This window comes from Liolophura sinensis, chromosome 13 (assembly GCF_032854445.1).
Source record: "Liolophura sinensis isolate JHLJ2023 chromosome 13, CUHK_Ljap_v2, whole genome shotgun sequence".
Classification (NCBI taxonomy): Eukaryota; Metazoa; Mollusca; class Polyplacophora; order Chitonida; family Chitonidae; genus Liolophura; species Liolophura sinensis.
This window is the reverse complement of record NC_088307.1, coordinates 17,128,805-17,150,194: the sequence shown is the minus strand read 5'-3', so window position 1 is coordinate 17,150,194 and position 21,390 is coordinate 17,128,805. Positions and strand designations below refer to the sequence as shown.

The window sequence follows — 21,390 nt, the reverse complement described above, 5'->3', positions numbered from 1 at the left end:
CGGATTGTACTGGGGTATCATTTCCCACGCAATGACGACATGATTCCAGCCTCAACTGACCATTCTTCTCTCTAAATAAAGAATTATTTTGATTACTTCTAAGCCAGTGATGTGTAATAAATTGAAATTAACATCACAACATTCTTTACCTCATTCTGCTTAAGTCTTGGTGCTAGTAGGTGTGTAACGTGCTACGGTTTAAGCATTAACATGAACAGTTAGAATAAAACCCTGACTGAGGTAAATTGACAGGAGGCCGTATTTCAATAGTTACGTCTGACCATTTGCGAATTATCACACTTTCTTCGCTGCTCTGGTAATACTCACTATGCTGTACGTCTGTTATAGTATCTTTACGAGACGTCATCGCCAATTGAGCAATTAACAAAAGATCACACAGTTTAGACCTCAATCACTCAAAGCGGGAAGGCTTCCGAAATATTAGCACTTTACTCATATACATTATATCTTTAAAAGGATATGCTATTAAAAATTGTCCATAACGAAAATATAAGTTTAATCATAGTGTTTATATTAGTTCAGTCATAGTGTTTATATTAGTTTTATCGAGGTATATGGTTAGCACGCCAGCGCGGTGCAATGACGCAAGAGCCTGTCACCAATGCGGTCGCTGTGAGGTCGTCCAGACTTTTGCTGGCTTCTTCTCCGGCCATACATGGGAAGGTCTGACAGCAACCAGAGAATCGTCGTGGGTTTCATAACCACATGCTCTATTGTTGTATGGAAGGTGACAAAGGAGTGGTCACTTTGCATTATTTCCATGTCATTGTTTATGTATTGTTTATTTGATGACAACGCACCATTTTGGGCGAAGTCTAATTAATTGTTATCAACAACACTGCAATTCTTTACCAAAATCTGCCAGAGGCGTCTAAGTTGCTAGTATTTAAGCATTTACATGAACAGTTAGTATAACTGCTGCGGTCTTTTGTAGTGTATTTTTAGCTCTCGTGTATACAGAGCTTTACAATACTTGAGTATTTTTTACATTACACGGCGCAACAGCGTCTTCGCACCGTGGAAGCCGTGTACTAACGACAGCGTACAAGAGCGTTGTAATAAGGCCAAAGCGTTACTTCATCATTATTAACCCGAGGCCAGTGATATACCCAATGATCTGGCTAAAAGGTGACACTTACACTGAGAGTGCGGTGGCAGATAACGAAGCTCTCCTCGCAGTATTGATTTTTCCGACGACTCCGGAGATTCTCACATCTGTTGTTTATCTAATGGAGTTCCAAACCTGTCAGCCGTGGAATGTATAATGGTCTGTATGGGCTACCGTATTTATTAAATCAGTGAGTACCGATAACGCATTTGTACCAGTCGCTTATCGAAAGCGAATGACCTTGATTAATTTGGATTGGCGCGTCTACTTTTCCTGGACAGCAGGAGCACTGAGCAAGTCTGACAGATACTTTTACGCGACGTTCTGAGGACAAATCAGTATGTGCTTACGAAGGTAACTCGTCCTGGCAATGCGGGTTAACTCGATCCAGGGCATACTACAGAGCACATGCATATACCCTTTCTCTTCCACAGACTGTTTTCTTTTTGCATTTGAATGCATGATTATGCTTTGACGCCATCTAGATAATGCTGCAGAGATCTCGTGGTGACCGTTTGTAGGGGAGTTTTGAATTTGAACTCTTTTATCGATAAAGGTAGAAAAAGTCCAATTGTGTCATGTGACCGGTCAAAAATGTGAGGTAACTATATTTGATCACATACACTATAACATGGGCGTCTGAAAAACTTTCATAAAAAGTAATTTACGATAGAGATAATTGAGAAGTTGAACGTCTGTGAACTTAAGAAGTTCCCAAAGAAAAGAGGTGTCATTTGTACTTCTGGAACAGGGTGAAACAGGTGATCGGTAAATTAATGTCAACAAAGGTTGCCTAACACTTTTCACAAGTCGCGTGACACAGTAGAGCTGTTTTTACCAACTCTAAACTCCCATATTGGTAAGAAAGTTAACAGATACAAATAACCATCCAATTCCTCATATAAGCATTAGACTTCAAAGCCATTGGTGATAAGGTTTACCGGTTCTCGTACTTATTGCATTACTGAGGAAATGTGCTTGTAGTTATGGGTCAATGGATGCAAATTACCCTGATTAATTTGGGCTGAAGCGTCCACTCATACTGAAGGACATCAAGAGCGCTGCGCATGCCCCGTCATATCCTTGACCTACTGAAGAGTCCGCGTCCAGTTAGTAAGAGGCAGATCAAAACGACTCTTGTACTTATCAGTAACGTTATAACGTTTATCCTTGCTCATTGCAAGTGGTTTCCTGGGATCAAGCCCTGGGTGGGTATAACCAAAGAGAAATGGTATCATTCCAGGGCTGAGAGGTTAGAGCCACGAAATAAGACTGGTTGGTACAGTGTCAACATAATGCGAATTCTGGTGTCCTCAGCGTGATGCATCAGTGGCAGCAGCAATGACTCGCCCTGGCACACGGCACAGTATACATGTATACACACACACCTAATCACTCCTCGTCGTCATATGATGATATTGCTAAATACGACATGAAATTCCAAGCATACATGCTTACATGGAAGTGGTTTCAAAGCTAGAAGTAACAGCTGAAGTCTTTCAGGGGCATGTTGTTATATTTCATTATACCTCCCTGGTACGTTTACATGGTTTTAAATTTCGGGAAATATACAACCTCTCTCCTGACCAGTTTGATAAAATTACGACTTCAAGACGTCAGCCAATAGTCATGTTGACCATTCCACTTAACACACAATTTCATCTTGTAATATAGATGACTGTGATTAATGTCGATACTCGACGAAGGATCTGCGCAGTCGTCTGAATATTGCAATTATTTGACAGCAGAGCTGGCGGTGTTATTCAATAGTTAAAGGCAATTGCCTTTATCGTAAGATGTACCGGGTAGTTACTGCTCTGGTAACTTAAAGCGATGAACCTTTATTTATCCACAAACACTCCTTTAACATGTTTGTTAGATGTGGATTTTATGAATAATAGCTGAAGCTCTAGATTGCACATCATCCTTCGACGATTCTTACGATTCTAGCAGGAAGGTACATCCTTTTCTCTCGTGTCACCACAATACAAATGAACCACTTTGCGAGGAACATTGTCCGCCTGTATATAAACAGTTCTGCCCAACCGGTGGTTGCTTGGTCTTTTTTTCTGTCATAGTCACTCTGTTTTGTATATTTGTCATGGTAAAGTAAAAAGGTAGTTCACAATCACCGTTGTGTAACCACAGGAAATGACGTGTTTTTATTCGGCTTGGAAGAGGTTTGCGCTGAGGGGAAATCTTGTTCCTTACCGGCAAAGCCATAATGATAGTACGACCCATCACAACAATGAACAAACAACTACTTATACCTAACGTGAGCCGTTACATGGGGCAATTATGCCTGTAAGCGAATTTGTCTATATGTAATTCTCATTTTCGATCTTAGTTTTCAATGCTCTCTTCATGCATTCAGCGTGAAGCCTAATCTACTGGGTTCAAGCCCAGCTCGTGCTGACTTCCTCTCCGGCCTTACGTTTGAAGGTCCCCCAGCAACCTGCCGATGGTCGTGGGTATCTCCCGGGTTCTACCGGGTTTCCTGCCAACATAATGCTGGCCGCCGTCGTATAAGTGAAATATTATTGGCTATGACGTAAAACACCGATGAAGTAAATAAATAAATAATCTACCGCGAGCTGTTTCAACAGTGTACATTTGGTATGAATGACGAAGGCCAAATGAAATAAACCACAAAAAAAGTTGATTAGGAATAGAAAAAATACATGTTTCTTGAACGAAATTAAATTAGACATGTTAAATCAGTTAACAAATCTCCAACACTGAAGATTTTATTTGACAATTGCTGCAAATTACTACCTCAATATTCTATGCAATGAATGTGGGAATAACCGAATTAAGTATTTCCAATCGATATGCACTATATAACCCATTCTAATAAGCCCAAACCATTAGAGGAGTCTTCTTTAAATTCAGCTGGCGCGCGTGGGATTTCTGCCATGTTCCGTGGTTAGCCGGGTTCCTTGCTTTCTTGCATCTTCCTTTCTTTGCAAACACTCATAAAGATGTCCATCGCTGTTGAAGTAAAGCGCTTTTGGGAAAGACACAAATAAGTAGAAAAAAGTAATAAAAAGAAGAGTATGATAGAATATCTGTCTGGGTCACTACTTGAATGGCATGCCAATTCGGGACACGTTCAAGTTTAGCAAGTCCATCCATCAAACGAATTTGATGTCACACTATCCATAGCGTGAATGGTTACTCTTGGCCAAACTGTTTTAACGACAGAAAGTACGATCGAACCATTACAATGGGCGTATAATGATATTCAGAACACAAAAACTCAGTTCTCTCTGTTGGAGAAGACTGGACACAGTTGGTTGTATGGATTCAGAAAATTGCATTCCTGAAAGTACATTTGTTCAAAGATTGTCCAAAGAAACCTGTTCAAAGCTGTCTGAGAGAAATTGGACGAGGCAAACGCTTCCGCGTATCCGTGTGTTGTCCAGAAGATCCATGAGTGCTTTTCACGTTAGGATGAAATTCTGCCGTTAACAAAACACGTCAATCAGTGTACATGTTTGAAAATATTCACATGTATATATTACAGGATATGTACATGCCTGGGCTTCCCGCAGCCAGGTACAAGGAGATGAAGTAATAATAGTCTATTTATTCGGTGTTATTACGGAAATAATTTGTTTATATACTTATTTATTTATTTATTTATTTTTATATATACACATGTATAATGTATAAATAGTACCATCTACCAACTCCCAGAGGTGAAGCATATACTAATATTTGTAATGAAAACAAAACGTGTTTTCTTTGTAGTTTGATGTCTCTCACCTGATAGTGTGATAAAAAAATCTTTGCTAATGTTTGTAGTAATTCTATCCTGAACGAGGACATTGTTCCCCATGGTGTACCATGTGTTGCATCCTTACTGGAGACATTGTTCCCGTGTGTGTATCATGTGATAAATCCTTAATGGAGACATTGTTCCCGTGTGTACCATGTGATAAATCCTTAATGAAGACATTCTTCCCCGTGTGTATCACGTGATAAATCCTTAATGAAGACATTGTTCCCCATGTGTATCATGTGATAAATCCTTAATGAAGACATTGTTGCCGTGTGTGTATCATGTGATAAATCCTTAATGGAGACATTGTTCCCGTGTGTATCACGTGATAAATCCTTAATGAAGACATTCTTCCCCGTGTGTATCACGTGATAAATCCTTAATGAAGACATTGTTCCCCATGTGTATCATGTGATAAATCCTTAATGAAGACATTGTTGCCGTGTGTGTATCATGTGATAAATCCTTAATGGAGACATTGTTCCCGTGTGTACCATGTGATAAATCCTTAATGAAGACATTGTTCCCCATGTGTATCACTTGATAAATCCTTAATGAAGACATTGTTCCCCATGTGTATCATGTGATAAATCCTTAATGAAGACATTGTTGCCGTGTGTGTATCATGTGATAAATCCTTAATGAAGACATTGTTCCCCTGTGTGTATCATATGATAAATCCTTAATGGAGACATTGTTCCCGTGTGTACCATGTGATACATCTCTAATGGAGACATTGTTCCCCATGTGTACCATGTGATACATCTCTAATGGAGACATTGTTCCCCATGTGTACCATGTGTTACATTCTTACTGGAGACATTGTTCCCGTGTGTTTATCATGTGATACATCTTTAATGTAGACATTGTTCCCCATGTGTATCATGTGATACATCCTTAATGGAGACATTGTCCCCTTTTGTGTGTATCATGTGATACATCTTTAATGGAGACATCGTTCCCATGTGTACCATGTGTTGCATCCTTACTGGAGACATTGTTGCCGTGTGTGTATCATGTGATAAATCCTTAATGGAGACATTGTTCCCGTGTGTACCATGTGATACATCTCTAATGTAGACATTGTTCCCCTTGTGTACCATGTGATACATCTCTAATGGAGACATTGTTCCCCATGTGTACCATGTGTTACATCCTTACTGGAGACATTGTTCCCGTGTGTTTATCATATGATACATCTTTAATGGAGACCTTGTTCCCATTATGTATTCCAGACTCCATGCGTGGACTTCAACACTGTTCACTGTGTTACTCGGTAAAAGCATGTGCTAATCATTTGAATCGGAATTTCTGTATCACTAAGCAATACCTGAACTTGAGCTTAGACGTTACGACATTATGGGGAGCTCTCTTTACGGCCCATGAGGGCTGATCAGCGTTTTCGTTAAACATGGGCGGGGGTATAAAGTCATTAATATTATCCATAACCGATAAATTTCTTTCCAAAAATATTCGGTTCAGTGGGTTTTTTTAGACTAACTAATTAAAGTGATCTTTTACGATTAGCTGAAAATAATGTACCTCATCCTGCATTGTACTGGTGGTCCCTCTTTAGGTTGTTTTAATGTAATTGTACATTAAATGTGAAGACAAGACAACATTTTGAGTAAATCTGGACCACTGACGTCCATAATAAACTACCACTATCATCAAAACATTTTTTTTACCTAATTCTGTTTAAGCCATATTGCTTGAGGGCGTGCACGTTGCCTTACTTTTAAGCATTTACGTGAACAATTAGGATAAAGAACTAATTGAGATAAATTAGCAAGAATTCGAATTTAAAGGGTAACATTGTGGCCATTTGTTTGCCAACACTGTCGTTACTTGCCTGGCTTTATTCTCTGTTCTGTGCTGTGATCAGCGGAGGACTTCCATCTATGGCACACTCTTAATCTATATCACACAACACGACATATCTAATAACCATTTACGAACTGATATTGTCTTTTATTACTCTTTCCGTTTGTGATTTACTGTTATAACTTTTTAAAATGGACCAAATTCCGACATCACGTTATGGACATATGTCTAGGCGTCAAGACAGACCAAACGTGCTTCAACCATCTGATATATTACCTAATAGCTTCACAGCCTGTAAAAGCTTTACGAATTGCCTCGGGTAAAGTAAATGTAAATATTTATCGTTTCGTGACTGGAATACATGTTTCTAAAGAGAAAAGGCTGTACTTGTCACCCTTCTTTTCTTCGTATTTCTTCTGTGTCGTGAGCAATCGTGTTAGTTATTGTAAAACCGTTGGTAAAAACTATGAATTTTTTAACACAATCAGCGGGAGAAGTAAAATCCTCCCCCCATCCACGCACACTATATCGATACGTTAAATTTTCTTCACATATTCAGACATGCCATTTGGCACGATATTAGCATGTAAGAATGATAACTCCTATAAGAAGAAATAACGTAGGCATCAACAGAAATACCTTCGGAAATTGTATCTGAAAATACAGGTACTAATTGCTTGAGACCTTTAACCCCGCAAAAAGCAGTAGAAGATCTTTGAAAAATTGGCGTACGTTTACTTATTTTAAATAATGTTTTTGTCAATGTTTCTTCTGGTGACCCTAATTTTTTTTTTTAGTTTGCTCCCCCCCCCCCCCATAACTCAATCTGTACAGATATTCCGTCAGTCCCATATCACTCACAGTGAACACAAGAGTGATACAGGCAAATCGAGCAGGTTTAAAAAGTAGTTGAAAAATAATTCGAAACTTGGCACAAATACCTTAATTCTGCTTTTCTTCAAAATTCTTCAAAATTTGATTTTCTTGACAACCTGATATTGGGACTTTGATTGAAGAAATGGCAATCTTGACATGTTCTGTATGTTTATATCATATGACTAAAAACCGAACCGAGGTAACTTGACAGGAGACCGTATTTCACCGTTTATATGTGACCAGTTGCCAACTATCACACTGTCGTCGCTGCTCTTGTTTTCTCCCAATAATTTAAGTCTTTTATATTGTATTCCTGCATAAAACAGAATTCTTCTGATTAGCTTAGCTTCCCCTAGGCCTATTTTCGTTGCATTGTTTTCATATGGTTGTTTATTAATTGTGATGATAATACAGCATCTTGAGTAATTCTTTACGTGTGGTTTCTAATAAATTGCAGTTAACGTTGCTAAATTTGTTTTATCCAAATCCTCTTATGCAGTGACGCTGATAGGTGGTTGGGATAAGTGCCTTACTGAGGCAAATTAACAATATCCCGGATTTCATCTGTTACGTGTGATTGTTTGTCAACTACCACAATGTCATTACTCCGCATGCTGTTGTCTTTTACGTTACATAAAGCAAAGCCAACCATTTGCAGAGACGAACATTTTCAAGACTGATAAGCATAATATCGGTCGAAATCAAATTGGTTTACGCAAGACTACATATCAGAGCATCATTGATAGCTTATTTCCACTACAATCGAATCACACGGGAATCTTTAAAATCCACTGTCCGAAAATGACACTTGATGGAAGCCCCAGAAACAAGGAGTTGTCCAACATTAAAAGTATATAGACGCATTAAATAAACACGAGGACATATACACATATATACCTCAGTAAATCTAGACCGAAATCAAGCCAGTTCTGTAATGCTAATATGGCTTGCTTAGCCTGTGATTCCGCTATCTCACTAACTGAGACTCCTTTTTCTCTCAGGACGTCGTTAATACGTGAACTCTTCACTCAGCACAATGCGGTCAAGTTTCCGGGACATTACACAGGTGAGTGTTTTAGTAATACCCAGTTGGGGTTACACATCTGTAGCTTGTCACTTTAGTCCGTTTTCGTTTTTCTTTTTTGTAGGTTGCTGCATCTTGGCTCGCGCACGTGCGGTCCTACGTCCGCCCTGGTCCGAGATGGCATGTATTTCTCTATAATGGTCAATGGACGCCAAACTTTACGTTCTCTCAACTCTACCTCGGCACAGCTGTACCATCCTCTTGTCTTTAAGTACACAGCTGAATGTCTCAAGCTAGATGAGGCGTCCTTTACGTGGTAGTCAGCCCCTGCCTCATCGATGAATAGTTGTCAGTAACCTTGACAACGCTTTATATTTGGCTACACTGATTCCCTTAGTCATCTGCAGTGTAGACAAGCCAAAGCCTGCATCGGTAAACCATTTTTTAATCCAGCCGTTTTGAATCCGAAATTCCGGCAAGGTATCGTGCTGGCAATTTAAAAAAACATGTCCAGGTTACTATTCGTTGAGATCTTTTTCATTTTCGCCTTCAAATATACGGGTACTCTTACTATTGGATTTTGTGGTTAACAGTTTGTCTTTGAAACAGCCAGCTCATACTCTACCGAAGGTTACAAGTCAAAACATGGCGGGCGTTGGTTTAACCTCTTCGATTCAAAAGTTAAAACGGCTTGATTACTGTTAAAAGATGATTTTGTAAAGAGCGCAGAGGTCAACGGTTCTATTGAGGAACGCCCATTTTTGAGATTCTTAAGATGTGCCCTTTATTTTGTGACTAACGGGAAGACCTGTTATCCCGTAAATCCCCCAGTAATGACACAAACTGCCCAGCGTAGACTTGGGGTGGAACTACCACCGCTTGAAACATGATGTGTAGCACCAAAAGTTAAAAGGGACGATGCTGCGAACGGGCTTCCATACATTGGAATGCACACGGTAGGAAAATATCTGCGTCCGTCAGATCAGCAAAAACAGTGATTACTTTCAAAATGTTTCTCGGATGACGAGAGTCTGCAGCCGATAAAACAATATGGCGGCTTATACAATCAGCCACAGCCTCGGAGCATCATGGGTATCCCAGTTTTACAACCATTTCAGCGTAACAACGCAACACAGGAACAAGGTGAAACATCAGTTAGATATTGCTTATAAAAAGTAAATAATAGCTACAGACAATACTCAGAAAAATGTACAGATTTCTAAAGAGTGGAAATTCTAGGTATCAGGTGTAACCACAGAGAACTCTCGCAGCATCTGTAACTGGCTTCATCCTAAGGAAGCCTGTATATGACATAATCATAACATACCCCCTTTACAATTTACCCATACAAATTTTGACCTGTTAGGATCACTTAGGGAATCAATGTATACCAAATATAAGGACGGGTTCAAGTTATTACGGTTTGTGAAATTTTCGGAGTGGAGTTAGTCGGGATAGGTTCTGAGCGCTACGTAAAGAGAGACTCGGCTAATTTAAACTACTGCATGCTTTTAGCAACATGTTTTTTCTCTGAAATCTATAAATCTACAATGGCAAACTCTGGCCAAATGTCTCCAACACAGCTACAACCCTTCATCCAAAGTGCTCACAAAGGCTTCATCAAATCCGCATTCACTACACGGCTACATTGTATAAGTGGTGATGTGCTGTGTTTGTGGGGTAGGTTGGCTGTATGCGCTCTACAACATTTCTCCTTGCAGTCTTGTAGTCAAGTGAAAATATCATCCATTTAACGGAATCATGAATCATAACTGTGTCATGGAAAATGAACATGCGTGTTTCAGGTAATAAAATAGAAACCGAAAAAGACTAATCTTTTGGGGTAAAAGAGATAAATTTTAGTCTCTTGTAAGCAAATATAGACATTCTGCTTCATAAATGTACGCAATGATGCTTAATCCGGAGCTTGGGACAGTATATTCATTGTGTTCAATTGGATCGTCATAATGGACCGACCTTTGGCAAGTTGTAACGAACTTTCCCTCATTTGACACAGAGACATGCGCACCATATTGACCGTTGTTGACTGCTTTCTGTCACTAACGTTACGACTGCGTGAGTGGCCACACGGCCGTCGTCCACCGCTTTCTGTCATTAAGACTCCACAAGCAGAGAGATTTCCTATCCAACTCATAACTGCAAATTCGTGAAAAGTAATCGGTATTACATAGTCATGTCTTTGGATGTTATGTTTTTCGTTGATAAAACTCAGTGTTATTGCAAAAAGCAGTGACATCATGTTTTTATTGCAATATAAAATGCCAAGAGAGAGCGTAGTGATAGTGCAGCTTATTCTATGTGGCTGACGTGAACGTCCATTTTTGAGCTGGTGTCAACTGAATGAGCTTCTGTGGATAATTTTATGATTACTGAAATTAAGACAGCGTAACTTGTGAGTAAATAACAATGTAAACTTCACCATATAGGTGTTTCTTTTTTGGGCCACGCGTATCTATACAAACTTTTCTTTCTCTACTTTCTAAAGCTGCTCTAGCATACAACTTGTATGCAATCATAAAATCCTACTTTAGACGAAAAGTATATTTTCCAGATTTGTGTAAATGCAACTTATCAAGTATGGATCCTTTACTTTTCTGATACAGTACATGCACAGGGAAAATATTGTACAAATATTTTCATTCATATAATTTCGTAAATATCGCCCACATACCTCCTGTTGGAGCTTTTCTTTTTCGATATAACGTCTCCCGGAAAAGTATAATTAAGTCTTACATTTTTTTAAATTTTTATTCTCAGGAGGCCCAGTTCTAGTGCAGTGTGGAATATACATAAACAGCTTTGATTCGATCAATGTGGGAAGTATGGTGAGTGTGTATTCTTCACAGTTTGCTGTAGGATTACATCACTGAAATATATTGATTATTTCTTGATTGATTGATTATTGTTTACCGACATATTCAATAATTTGATGGCGTTCAAGAAACCGGAGTTTCACAGGTTGAATCAGCGACTATGTCAGGTTCCTGACGAATCAACGAGGCATACATATTTGTACACCGGTATGTCCACAGTGGTCTGAGGAGTGGTCTTTAACGAACATTCGGATGTATTATAGTGATGGCCAATACGGCATCCAACATATCCTTGCTAACTGTACTGTGCTCCAGTTCTATACACAGTCGAGTTTTTATTTAAATTATTTGAGAGAGTATAAATGGTGATGCCAAAAAATAAAACTTTTATACTATAAGTTATACGGCCTGATATTTTATCGAGATGATCATTATTTCCACGAGCCCGAAGGGCGAATAGAAATATTGATCTTCGAGCGCGCCTAGACTGACGTCACGGCACACATGATGAGAAGATGACGACGAAACCCCGACAGCCGAGCTTGGTGAAGCGAAAAGAAAAATGCTTGCCTTAAGTGAACTGACTGTTAGTAACATTTTCGTTGTTTCAAAAAGGTGGAAGGAGAGGTTTATTCCACGTGTTGTTGTTGTTAGCTGCTGAATTATTAGAACTCTGAGTTTGAAAATGAAGGTAAGAAAAGTTGTTGACTTTACGATCTTTTTTGTTGATCGTATATTGTCGACCAGCGTTGCTATCTTCCGGCACGTTCGTCCCTGACTCCATGGGTATACAGACGGGCTTTGCTATCGATTGGCACATGCCTTCCTAACTCCGTAGGTATACAGAAAAAATATCCTCCCTTGTTCGACGAATAGGGTAGCTAACCCAAGGCGGATTGACCAATCACAGGCATAGAATTTTCTCTGAATTAGGGCAAATTTCTACATACCGAGTTTCTACATTATTAAAATTGAAAAATACAAATTTGGTTGTTAGAATTGTATGAAGTTTGTGTTTTCTTAGCTGATTTATTTCTTGGTTTATTTTGGATGTTCTCATTATTGGATCAAAAAATGTTTGCTGTGTCCTGGTTCCAAGAAGTTCACGCACCGATATGTCTGCAATATTGGCGAGGTATAAGCTATAATCATTTATCCATTTCATTCAGCGTTAGGATCAATTAAAATAAATCATTTTACATGCACAATCATAGCCAATCATATCCGTTTCATTTTAGGATTTGACCATAAACATCTATTTCCGCGAGAAATGGCAGGACCTTGGATTGGCCTATTCTGAAATATACCCAAACGTGTCCAAGATTACGCTAGATCGACAGTACCACGATAAAATCTGGGTGCCAGATTTATTCTTCCCCAACGAGAAGGGCAGTACCCGACACGATGTGACCACGCCCAACCAGATGGTGATTCTCTACCCTAATGGTACCGTCTTCCACAGCGCAAGGTAAGGGATCTTAAAATTTATTTATTTATTCTCGTGATGTTTAACACCACAAATTCATCGATAAAAATGCTTAAACTTCTTTTCAATCATTAGTTGGATTCCTCCCGAATGTGTCGGCACATCATGTGGGACTTTTTATGCATTTACATAAAGAGTTAGAATAAAACCCTGACTAAATTAAATTGACAAGAGGCCGTATTTTACTGTTTACGGGTGACCATTCGCCAGGTATCACACTGTCGTCGCTGCTTTGGATTTACTCTCTGTGTTTTGCGTCTTAAATTGTATTGTTAGCTATAACGAACTTTATGGTCATGTTTCAGATATACAATCCGTCTCGCCTGCCCCATGAACCTCACACGATTTCCTTTGGATAACCAAGTTTGCAGCCTGAAAATCGAAAGCCGTAAGTGAATGTCGTTTAATAAAGCATGACCAATCAAAATTTACTGGTGCAATGTCATTTTACATGTCACTGAATTGTGAAGCGCGAACAGATTAGAAATATATCCCATAATGTATTTTGGTGAATAGATCCGCCCAACTTGTTGCCTTTCCAATAATTCTAAATATAAAGTCTCATTAGTTTTGTATTAAGCCAACACTTCTATATTAAGACTTAAGCTTGGCTTAACATTTAATATATTTATTTATTTATTTCATTGGTGTTTTACGCCGTATTCAAGAATATTTCACTTGTACGACGACGCCCAGCATTATTGTGGGAGGAAACCGAGCAGAGCCCAGAGGGAAACCCACGACCATAAGCAGGTTGCTGTCAGACCTTCCCACTTACGGCCGGGGAGGGAGCCAGCATGAGTTGGACTTGAACTCACAGCGACCGCATTAGTGAGAGGCTCCTGGGCCATTACCCTGAGCCACGGCGGCACCCAACATTTAATATAGATTTGAACAATCGGTCCATGGCGTTCCAATAAGCCAACTTTATTAGTTGTGACAAGGTCAGGCGTCATGTCATGTCTGGTGTCTTCGGCATCGTGTTCCAGTAAGCCAACATTATAAACATTTCAGAATAGTTTCACATGGCCTCGAAGTTAGACACTACACGATGTATGAATGTGGATTATTCAATGTTTTATGCATCGCTTACCTTCCTTTTCTGTCCTTCATTGATTCAGATGGTTAAAACGCCAGCTGGATCACAGCGAGTGACAGACCTTATTTACCGTAGCTCTCGCAGCTGCGGCTTCAAGTCCATAGGTTTGTCAGTTACCTGTAGCATGGGCGGTGGTTTCCTCCGAACACCTTCTGTTTCCTCCACCCATAAGTGACCACTGTCATCTAAGTGAAAGCTTCTTTTGAGCCATGGTGCCATGGTGTAATATACCACTGCATATTTACAGGAACACTTAACATGAAACCCCAACAGAGGTAAACTGAAAATAGGCCGCAATTCACCGGTTACGTGTGATCATTTGCCAGATATCACATTGTTTTGCCTCTCTGTGCTATAAGTCTTTAATTATATTGAGTATAAGGAGTAAAACGCAGATAAATTAAATAAGCAATTCTTCCCTTTCTGATCCCTTAGTTAGTCACGTTATTGACGAGATGAAGCTGGTTTGGTTTGAACGAGATGCTATCGAGACGGCGCCCGACATAGTACTGCCTCAGTTCGAGCTTTATGGCCACAACATTGTAAACTGTACATCGTCTTATATTAGCGGTAAGATTCTTAAATCTTAGGTCTGACTAATTTCCAAAACAACGTCCAACACAAATCACTGAAAAAATTAGAAAGTAAATAAAAGGAAGGACTGATGCAAAGAGAAGCAGTGAACAGTTTCAAATGATAATGGAAAGATGAAAGCAATGTTTTCATGTGAATTCAATCAGTATATGAATCCTTTATCATGTTAGTATATAAGTTGTCGACAGTCAAATCATGTATCTCAGTTACACCTTGATTCCATGTGTACATATATCCAACGTGGTAATATAATTCAACACCTTCGATAAGACCCTTTATATCTATATGGAACGTTTCCTTTTTGTTTCCTATGGTCGGTTCATGGTGTGTTCTAACATCTGATGTGTGCAAACATATAAAACCACCCAAAAGTTTCAGCTTTATTCTCAGGATGTATAACTGGCTTTAAAGTACAGTTTTCGTAAGTATCAGCGTTCTGTACGGAAAATAAGTAGCCTGCTGCTGTGGTAGCGTCAAGGGTGATAGCTGTGAAAATAATTCTGTGTATGTTGGATTGGTGGGCGGGGTTGGGGGAGGGGATTGGAGGTGGAGTGGAATCCAAATTGAGGGAAGGCGCCTCGCTGGTTCCAAGTTCAAAATAAGTTTATCGATATCGAGTCGTTTCCGGCCGTTGACAGGAAATATGCATGCTACAATAAAGGGGTCATTACAATGTAAGTATGCCTCAAGAAGAAGTTTTCTTGTTTTTTGTTGGTATAACTTTCTTCCGTTCAAACCCAAATTTTCGTTGTAAAGTTCATGTTTTTCATCTGTATCCATAGATAAAACTTTAAAGGACACAGTTCGTACTCTGGAATCCAGTGTAGATAATTGAAATGTGTTCCGCCATGTATTGTTGGGAAAGTTCATGGCAAAAACCAACCATTTCCCACAGGAAAAACTCTAAACCTCTCCATCAAATCGTGCAAATGAATTTGGGCTTGATTTTTAGTATAGGCCTATACATACTAAAGTAGCATACTCTGTCCATTCTGCATCAACTGTGGGAAGCGAACAAAGAACAGAATTATCTAGAGACGACTTACAGCCACATGCCAGTTTTAACAGCACCGAGCACAAGTTATTCCTCGTATTCCCTTGCGTGCGAAATGATTGGTTGCTTTACACTTGTGGCTCGGATACCAGTGACGCTGCTGGGGTTATGTTTGCCACTGAAAATAACAGCGATAATGAGGACAATCAGAATGATGCCTTGCAAATGCGACATTTTCTAAATTAAACAGACTTCTTGTTTATGAACCATTTTATTTTTTAATGAGCTTTCGCCTAAAATGACACACTGCTGGTCAATTTATGATCCCACATTCCCTTGTGACGGCCTAGTTTATACCGCATGTTTATCAGGGATGTTACATGGGGGCTGTCGTCTTTTTGAACTTGGCTTTTTTATATAAAAATCGGTGTTGTGGGTGATATTTGGTGAAATAACCTGCACCCATAAAATATCAAAAGTAAAAAAGCAAAAAGTTCTAAATAGGGTGACGCTCTCATGAAGAAATTAATAATTTAGACAGTTCATATAAAGTTCTCTTTCAAAGACAGTACCACGAGACCCAATCGATCACACGCTTTATCGACTGCTTCGGTGACCAAATGATTAAAGCGTCCGCCTGGATGTTAAAAGACCTGGGGTCAAACCTGGATCGGGGCATACAAAGACTTTAAAAATGATACTGGTTGCTAACTTGCTTGGCTGGCTCAGGGTCATTATAACTTGGCTGGGTGGGTGTCATGACTGGAGTATTCAGCCACAAGAAGGCACAGTAGGTGTAGGCGCACCTAATGACATATGACTGAAGAAATGTGAAGTGCGACGTAAAACCCCAACATACATACGTCCAAACTTACCATACTCTATACTAATTAATAGGATGGTTCATTGGGACGTTGACTTTCAATATTATTTCACCACTTGACGACCTGGACAGTGATTTTGATACTTCATTCTCTTACTAGATATATCTGAAAACTATTCGATGGTTCCACTTTACCCGTCCGTCAATACTCCTTCAAAACCTGTACGTTGGGTGTACGTTTTTATTTTGTTGTTGCAGCAAGTTATAAACCATTTTCAAGTTACCACCAACACATATATATGAATTATTTTCCAGGTGATTTCACCTGCCTAGAGGCCAAATTCTATCTGGTGCGGAGGTTTGGCTTTTACCTTGTCCAAATCTACGTACCAAGTACCTTGATCGTGACGCTGTCGTGGGTTTCGTTCTGGATCAACCACGACGCTGTCCCCGCCCGCATTTCGTTGGGCGTCCTCACGGTCCTGTCGATGACCACCCAGAGTATCGGTCTCATTGCCATGCCAAAGGTTACCTACATCACGGCCATTGACCTCTGGATCGCCATCTGCGTCTGCTTCGTCTTCTCGTCCACGCTGGAGTTCGCCTTTGTCAACACCCTGGCCAGACGGGACGTCCGGTTGTCCTTCCGACGTGGGCCGTTGTCCGAGCAGAATCACCGAGATGTAAGTTGCTTTGCGTAATGCATTTCTTGAATGAATGAATGAATGAAAATGTGATGTTTATGCTGTTGACAGCTTTGCAGTAAGGCCAGGTATTATGATGGTATACGAAAATGTCGTCGGTGTAAATTTCGGTGTCTGGTTCTCATTTTTCGGTAAAGTGAAAGACAGCACTTGACAAATGTTTATGTCCACACGGAAAGACTACCATTCAAAGCATTAAAAATTTGTTTAGATTTTTTTCAACCCAGTAAAAGTTTAGTGAAACTTCGTCCTGACACAGCATCAGCACGTCTCTATTATCGAGAGAAAGGTGACGTCACGTTTACACCAGCCATCGAAGGTATTTTCCGTGTAATAGTCAAAGCAGTATTCTATGCAAGATAAAAGTTGTGGACTTCGGCGATGAAGGCCCAAGTGATACATGTAGTTTTCTTGGAAATGGGACTTACTGGAAGAATATTTCTTCCACTGCTTGAACTGTTGATATAGCAGGCCTAATATGTCATTTACAAGGAACTCCAGCGACCCAATTCAGTAGCCGGAGTCGTCCTGTTTTAGGTCGTAGCCTGATCCGGAGGAACTGTGCAGGTGATTTTGACCCTATTAAATGTTTACAAAATTACAATAAATGCCCTCTTCTGAAAAAAATGGAAATCATTGTAAGTACCACTTAGGCTGATCTAGGTATTTGACTGTCGCTGGATGCTTCAGTTTTGTAGCGGTGCCTTCCAGGGAGAGAACAGTGCAGGCCTAGTTATCACGGACGTCAGACAAAGAATTTCGGCTTGAACACGGCGTTTCAATAACTTTACTGTATTTTATTAAAGAAAACAGAAAATAATCCCTTGTATACGAGAAAGACGAAGAAGCAAAATTTAAATTCTTCAGTTGTAATAAATTCAGAGAAAAAAATCATTTCATAAGGTTTAATTAATTTTAAGCTTTTGTTCGGTGACATGCAATCATTCCCTAATCCTAATGAATTTGCACTGACTGTGATATTCGTTAGTTAGAAACTGCTCATTAAACACTAAAATGAACGACACACAATGTATTTGGGGAGGTGAATGCGGTTTGGGCCGAGACGATATGCTACTAGCTGACATATGTATAATTTGTGAAACCGTCGTTGAATATTACACGGCTTGATTTTATGTCTGTGGTGGCCCGTGAATGATACAGATCTGTCCCACAACACTTTGTGAAATGGACATTCGGCTATACGTAACTAAATCGTTGTAAACAATCTCAAAATGATGTCTTATACAGTAGTTATCATCTGTCACTTCATGGAGGCTACGTCACAGCTTAGGCCACGCAATCTGATAGCAACGTGTTTGATTTCTCAAGATGACTACCCCAACTCACCATAGCCATTTGTGCGGTATTGTCATTTTGTTTTACATGTTGTTCAGTGAAATCTCATTAAAATATAAAGTATGATACTTATTAGAAAGCTTGAGTATCCTGCTTTCGATTGAAATATGTTTTTGCCAGGTGCTATCTTGTCTTTTAAGCCTGGATGAGTGTATGGTTGCATTTCACTGTAGTTTGTACCGCACAAGGTATGAGACATACCTTGAAGGCCGGCTTTTACATTTGGTTCGTCAGCCTATCGATTTACTGATTAGACTTCTTTGTTAACCTTGAACTGGAAGTATACATTGTGAATATATGCTGATGTGTGTGTGTGTGTGTGTGTGTGTGTGTGTGTGTGTGTGTGTGTGTGTGTGTGTGTGTGTGTGTGTGTGTGTGTGTGTGTGTGTGTGTGTGTGTGTGTGTGTGTGTGTGTGTTTGAATTTTTCTATTTCTTTATGCTGAGGGCTGGGTTAAACGTTTTGTCTATGAAGATGTAGGCTACAGTGGCCGGTTGAATGAATGAATGAATGGGATTTAACGTTGTACTTAACAATTTTTCTGTAATATGACGACGCGGAGTCACCAGGCGTGTATACATATATTGTGTCTTCTTGTGGCAGGGCGAGTCCATGCCGCCAAAGTGCTTCCGTCATTGAAGTATCATGTCGAAGACACCAGACATGACACCCCACCCAGTCATACTGACGCTGGACCAACCAGTCCTGTTTTCTTGCTCTAGCCTCTCAGTGCCATTTTTAAAGTCATTAGTATGACCCTACCAGGGTGTAATCCCCTGTCTCTCGACTTGGTGATGTGTGCGCTTGCTCGTTGTTTACAAGGCCAGAGTTTGTTGTTTTCACGGTTAAAGGTTACAACTTCAGGATTTTGATAAAGTGTTTTGTGTATAAACTTGTAAAGTGGCTATAATTTTGTTGTGACAACCCTAACCAACTTGCAGATCACACCGTTAATTCAGTCTTTTCAGTGAAAGGTCACCGTCTTTTTTGTCCAAAACACGGCGAGAAAAACAAAAGGCGTGTTTTTAGTTGGATGACATCGAATAACTGACAATCATATGTTTCCCTATAACAATTTGAAATGACAGCAAAACAAGGTGGAGTTAAACAATAAGATTACAGCCGAGTAATCATGAGTTATTTTACACATTGCCATTCCCATTGCTTCCATAAATAGCTGTTGAGATTGTGTCGTTACGTACGATAATATTGGTTGTTATGGAAACAAGTTGCAATTATAGTTCAGGTTTCGGTAATGTCTGACTTTCTGCAAGGAAATTTCTGAAAAATGTTCTTATAGTTCAAGAGGGGCCCCCATGACCCAGTGATTAGCGCGCTAGCGTAGCAGAATGACCAGGGATCATTTTACCAATGCGATCGCTGTGAGTTCGTCCAGCTTATGCTGGCTTCTTCTGCGATCGTACGTGGGAAGGTCTTGCAGCAACCTGCGAATGTCCGTTGGTTTCCACTGGGTTCTCTTTGGTTTGAGGTATAAGTGAAATATGTTTGAATATGGCGTAAACCTCCAGTCAAATAAATACATAAATAAACATAGTTGTAGACAGCAAAAATTCTCTTTCAAACAACACAGTATCTAGAGCTAAAGAGTTCAGTTCCAGCTCATGCCGGCTTCTTCTTCGGCCGTTCGTGGGAAGGTATTGCATCAACCTGGGAATGGTCGTGGGTTTCCCCGGGCTTTGCCTGGTTTCTTCCTATCATAATGCTGGACGTCGTCGTGAAAGTAAACTATTCTTGAGTGCAGTGTAATCAATGAATACATTAACATAGTTGTGAACAGCAATAATTCTCTTTCAAATAACACCTTTAGCGCTAAGGAGCTTAAAATCCATGGTTCCTGCTGTCCACAGGATATCACATCCTGCAGTCATATCGTCTTATCCTGCAAATGCGAATGTAATAATGGCTAGGAGCTTTTCACCGGGATTTGGTTTGCATTTTGATCAAGTATCTAATCCAGTAAAAAGGGCATTTTCCAACCACATAATCAATTTCCATTCTTATTTTCGTTTTTTTTTTTCAGATTCCATCTGACGACACCCATAAGATGATAATGATTGCCAATGGCCGACCTCCGCCGCCATGCCGTTCTCTGTCATTCCGCAGACACCGGTCTATGGCTAAACGATTAGATAAAATAGCTCGTGTAGCCTTCCCTTTAACCTTTATTATCTTCAATGTGTTTTACTGGACTTACTATTTGCACATATCACGCCAAGCTGCCTGACTGCATGAGACTTCCATTTTGTGGTGCTTGGCGGATATTTTCACCAGTGAAGGTAGATAACTCATCAGATTTGGGACCAATATGTCTCTCTTGTGTACCACTGTGCGGGTGTGTTTTATCAAAAGCATACAAATGTTAATTAAAATTTCTTTAATTAGGGCATGCCCAGGACGCTAATAGTTGGTAATTCTGCTGAATATAAGATTTCGCTCTCGGTGAAAACGGTTGTTGCCTTCATGTGGTGATGGCAGGGTTAGGCATTGGTTATTTTTACCGGAAACCCTTGAGGCGCCATTTTCATCCATAAAAATCAGATCTGAAATTCAACAAAATAGTCAGTCTAGTCATTCTTCATGCGTTGGATTGTATACATCAGGACGGAACCTTTTCCTCTGCAATGGCGACTCGGGTTCGATCTAGTCCGACCACTGATAAAGAAAAATACCACAATACACACAATGTCATCTTGAAATTCAGGATTCTCTATTAAGTGTGTACGCTAACGAAAAGAACCCTCGTGTGACAGAATTGTGCCACAATACTCGGATTGGAATCATTTTAACAGTCGTCGTCATATGACTGAAAAATTGATATGTACGACGTAAACCCACAAGCTTTC

General features: G+C 39.8%; 1 protein-coding gene across 1 annotated transcript; it reads left to right on the top strand.

The window, feature by feature from the left end:
* Positions 1 to 11,473: 11,473 nt before the first annotated feature.
* Positions 11,474 to 20,771, top strand: LOC135480929 (glycine receptor subunit alpha-2-like). Its single transcript, XM_064760860.1, has 6 exons — positions 11,474 to 11,483; positions 12,710 to 12,939; positions 13,263 to 13,345; positions 14,492 to 14,626; positions 16,783 to 17,150; positions 20,568 to 20,771. Exons 1-6 carry the CDS (start codon positions 11,481 to 11,483, stop codon positions 20,769 to 20,771), a joined length of 1,023 nt encoding a protein of 340 aa, XP_064616930.1. The 5' UTR covers positions 11,474 to 11,480.
* The last annotated feature ends 619 nt before the right edge of the window (positions 20,772 to 21,390 follow it).

Excerpts from the sequence above, each read along its gene's own strand:
- LOC135480929 (XM_064760860.1), top strand. Across the intron at positions 12,940-13,262 it reads ACCGTCTTCCACAGCGCAAG|ATATACAATCCGTCTCGCCT; the intron begins GTAAGGGATCTT and ends GTCATGTTTCAG. Across the intron at positions 13,346-14,491 it reads CAGCCTGAAAATCGAAAGCC|TTAGTCACGTTATTGACGAG; the intron begins GTAAGTGAATGT and ends CTGATCCCTTAG.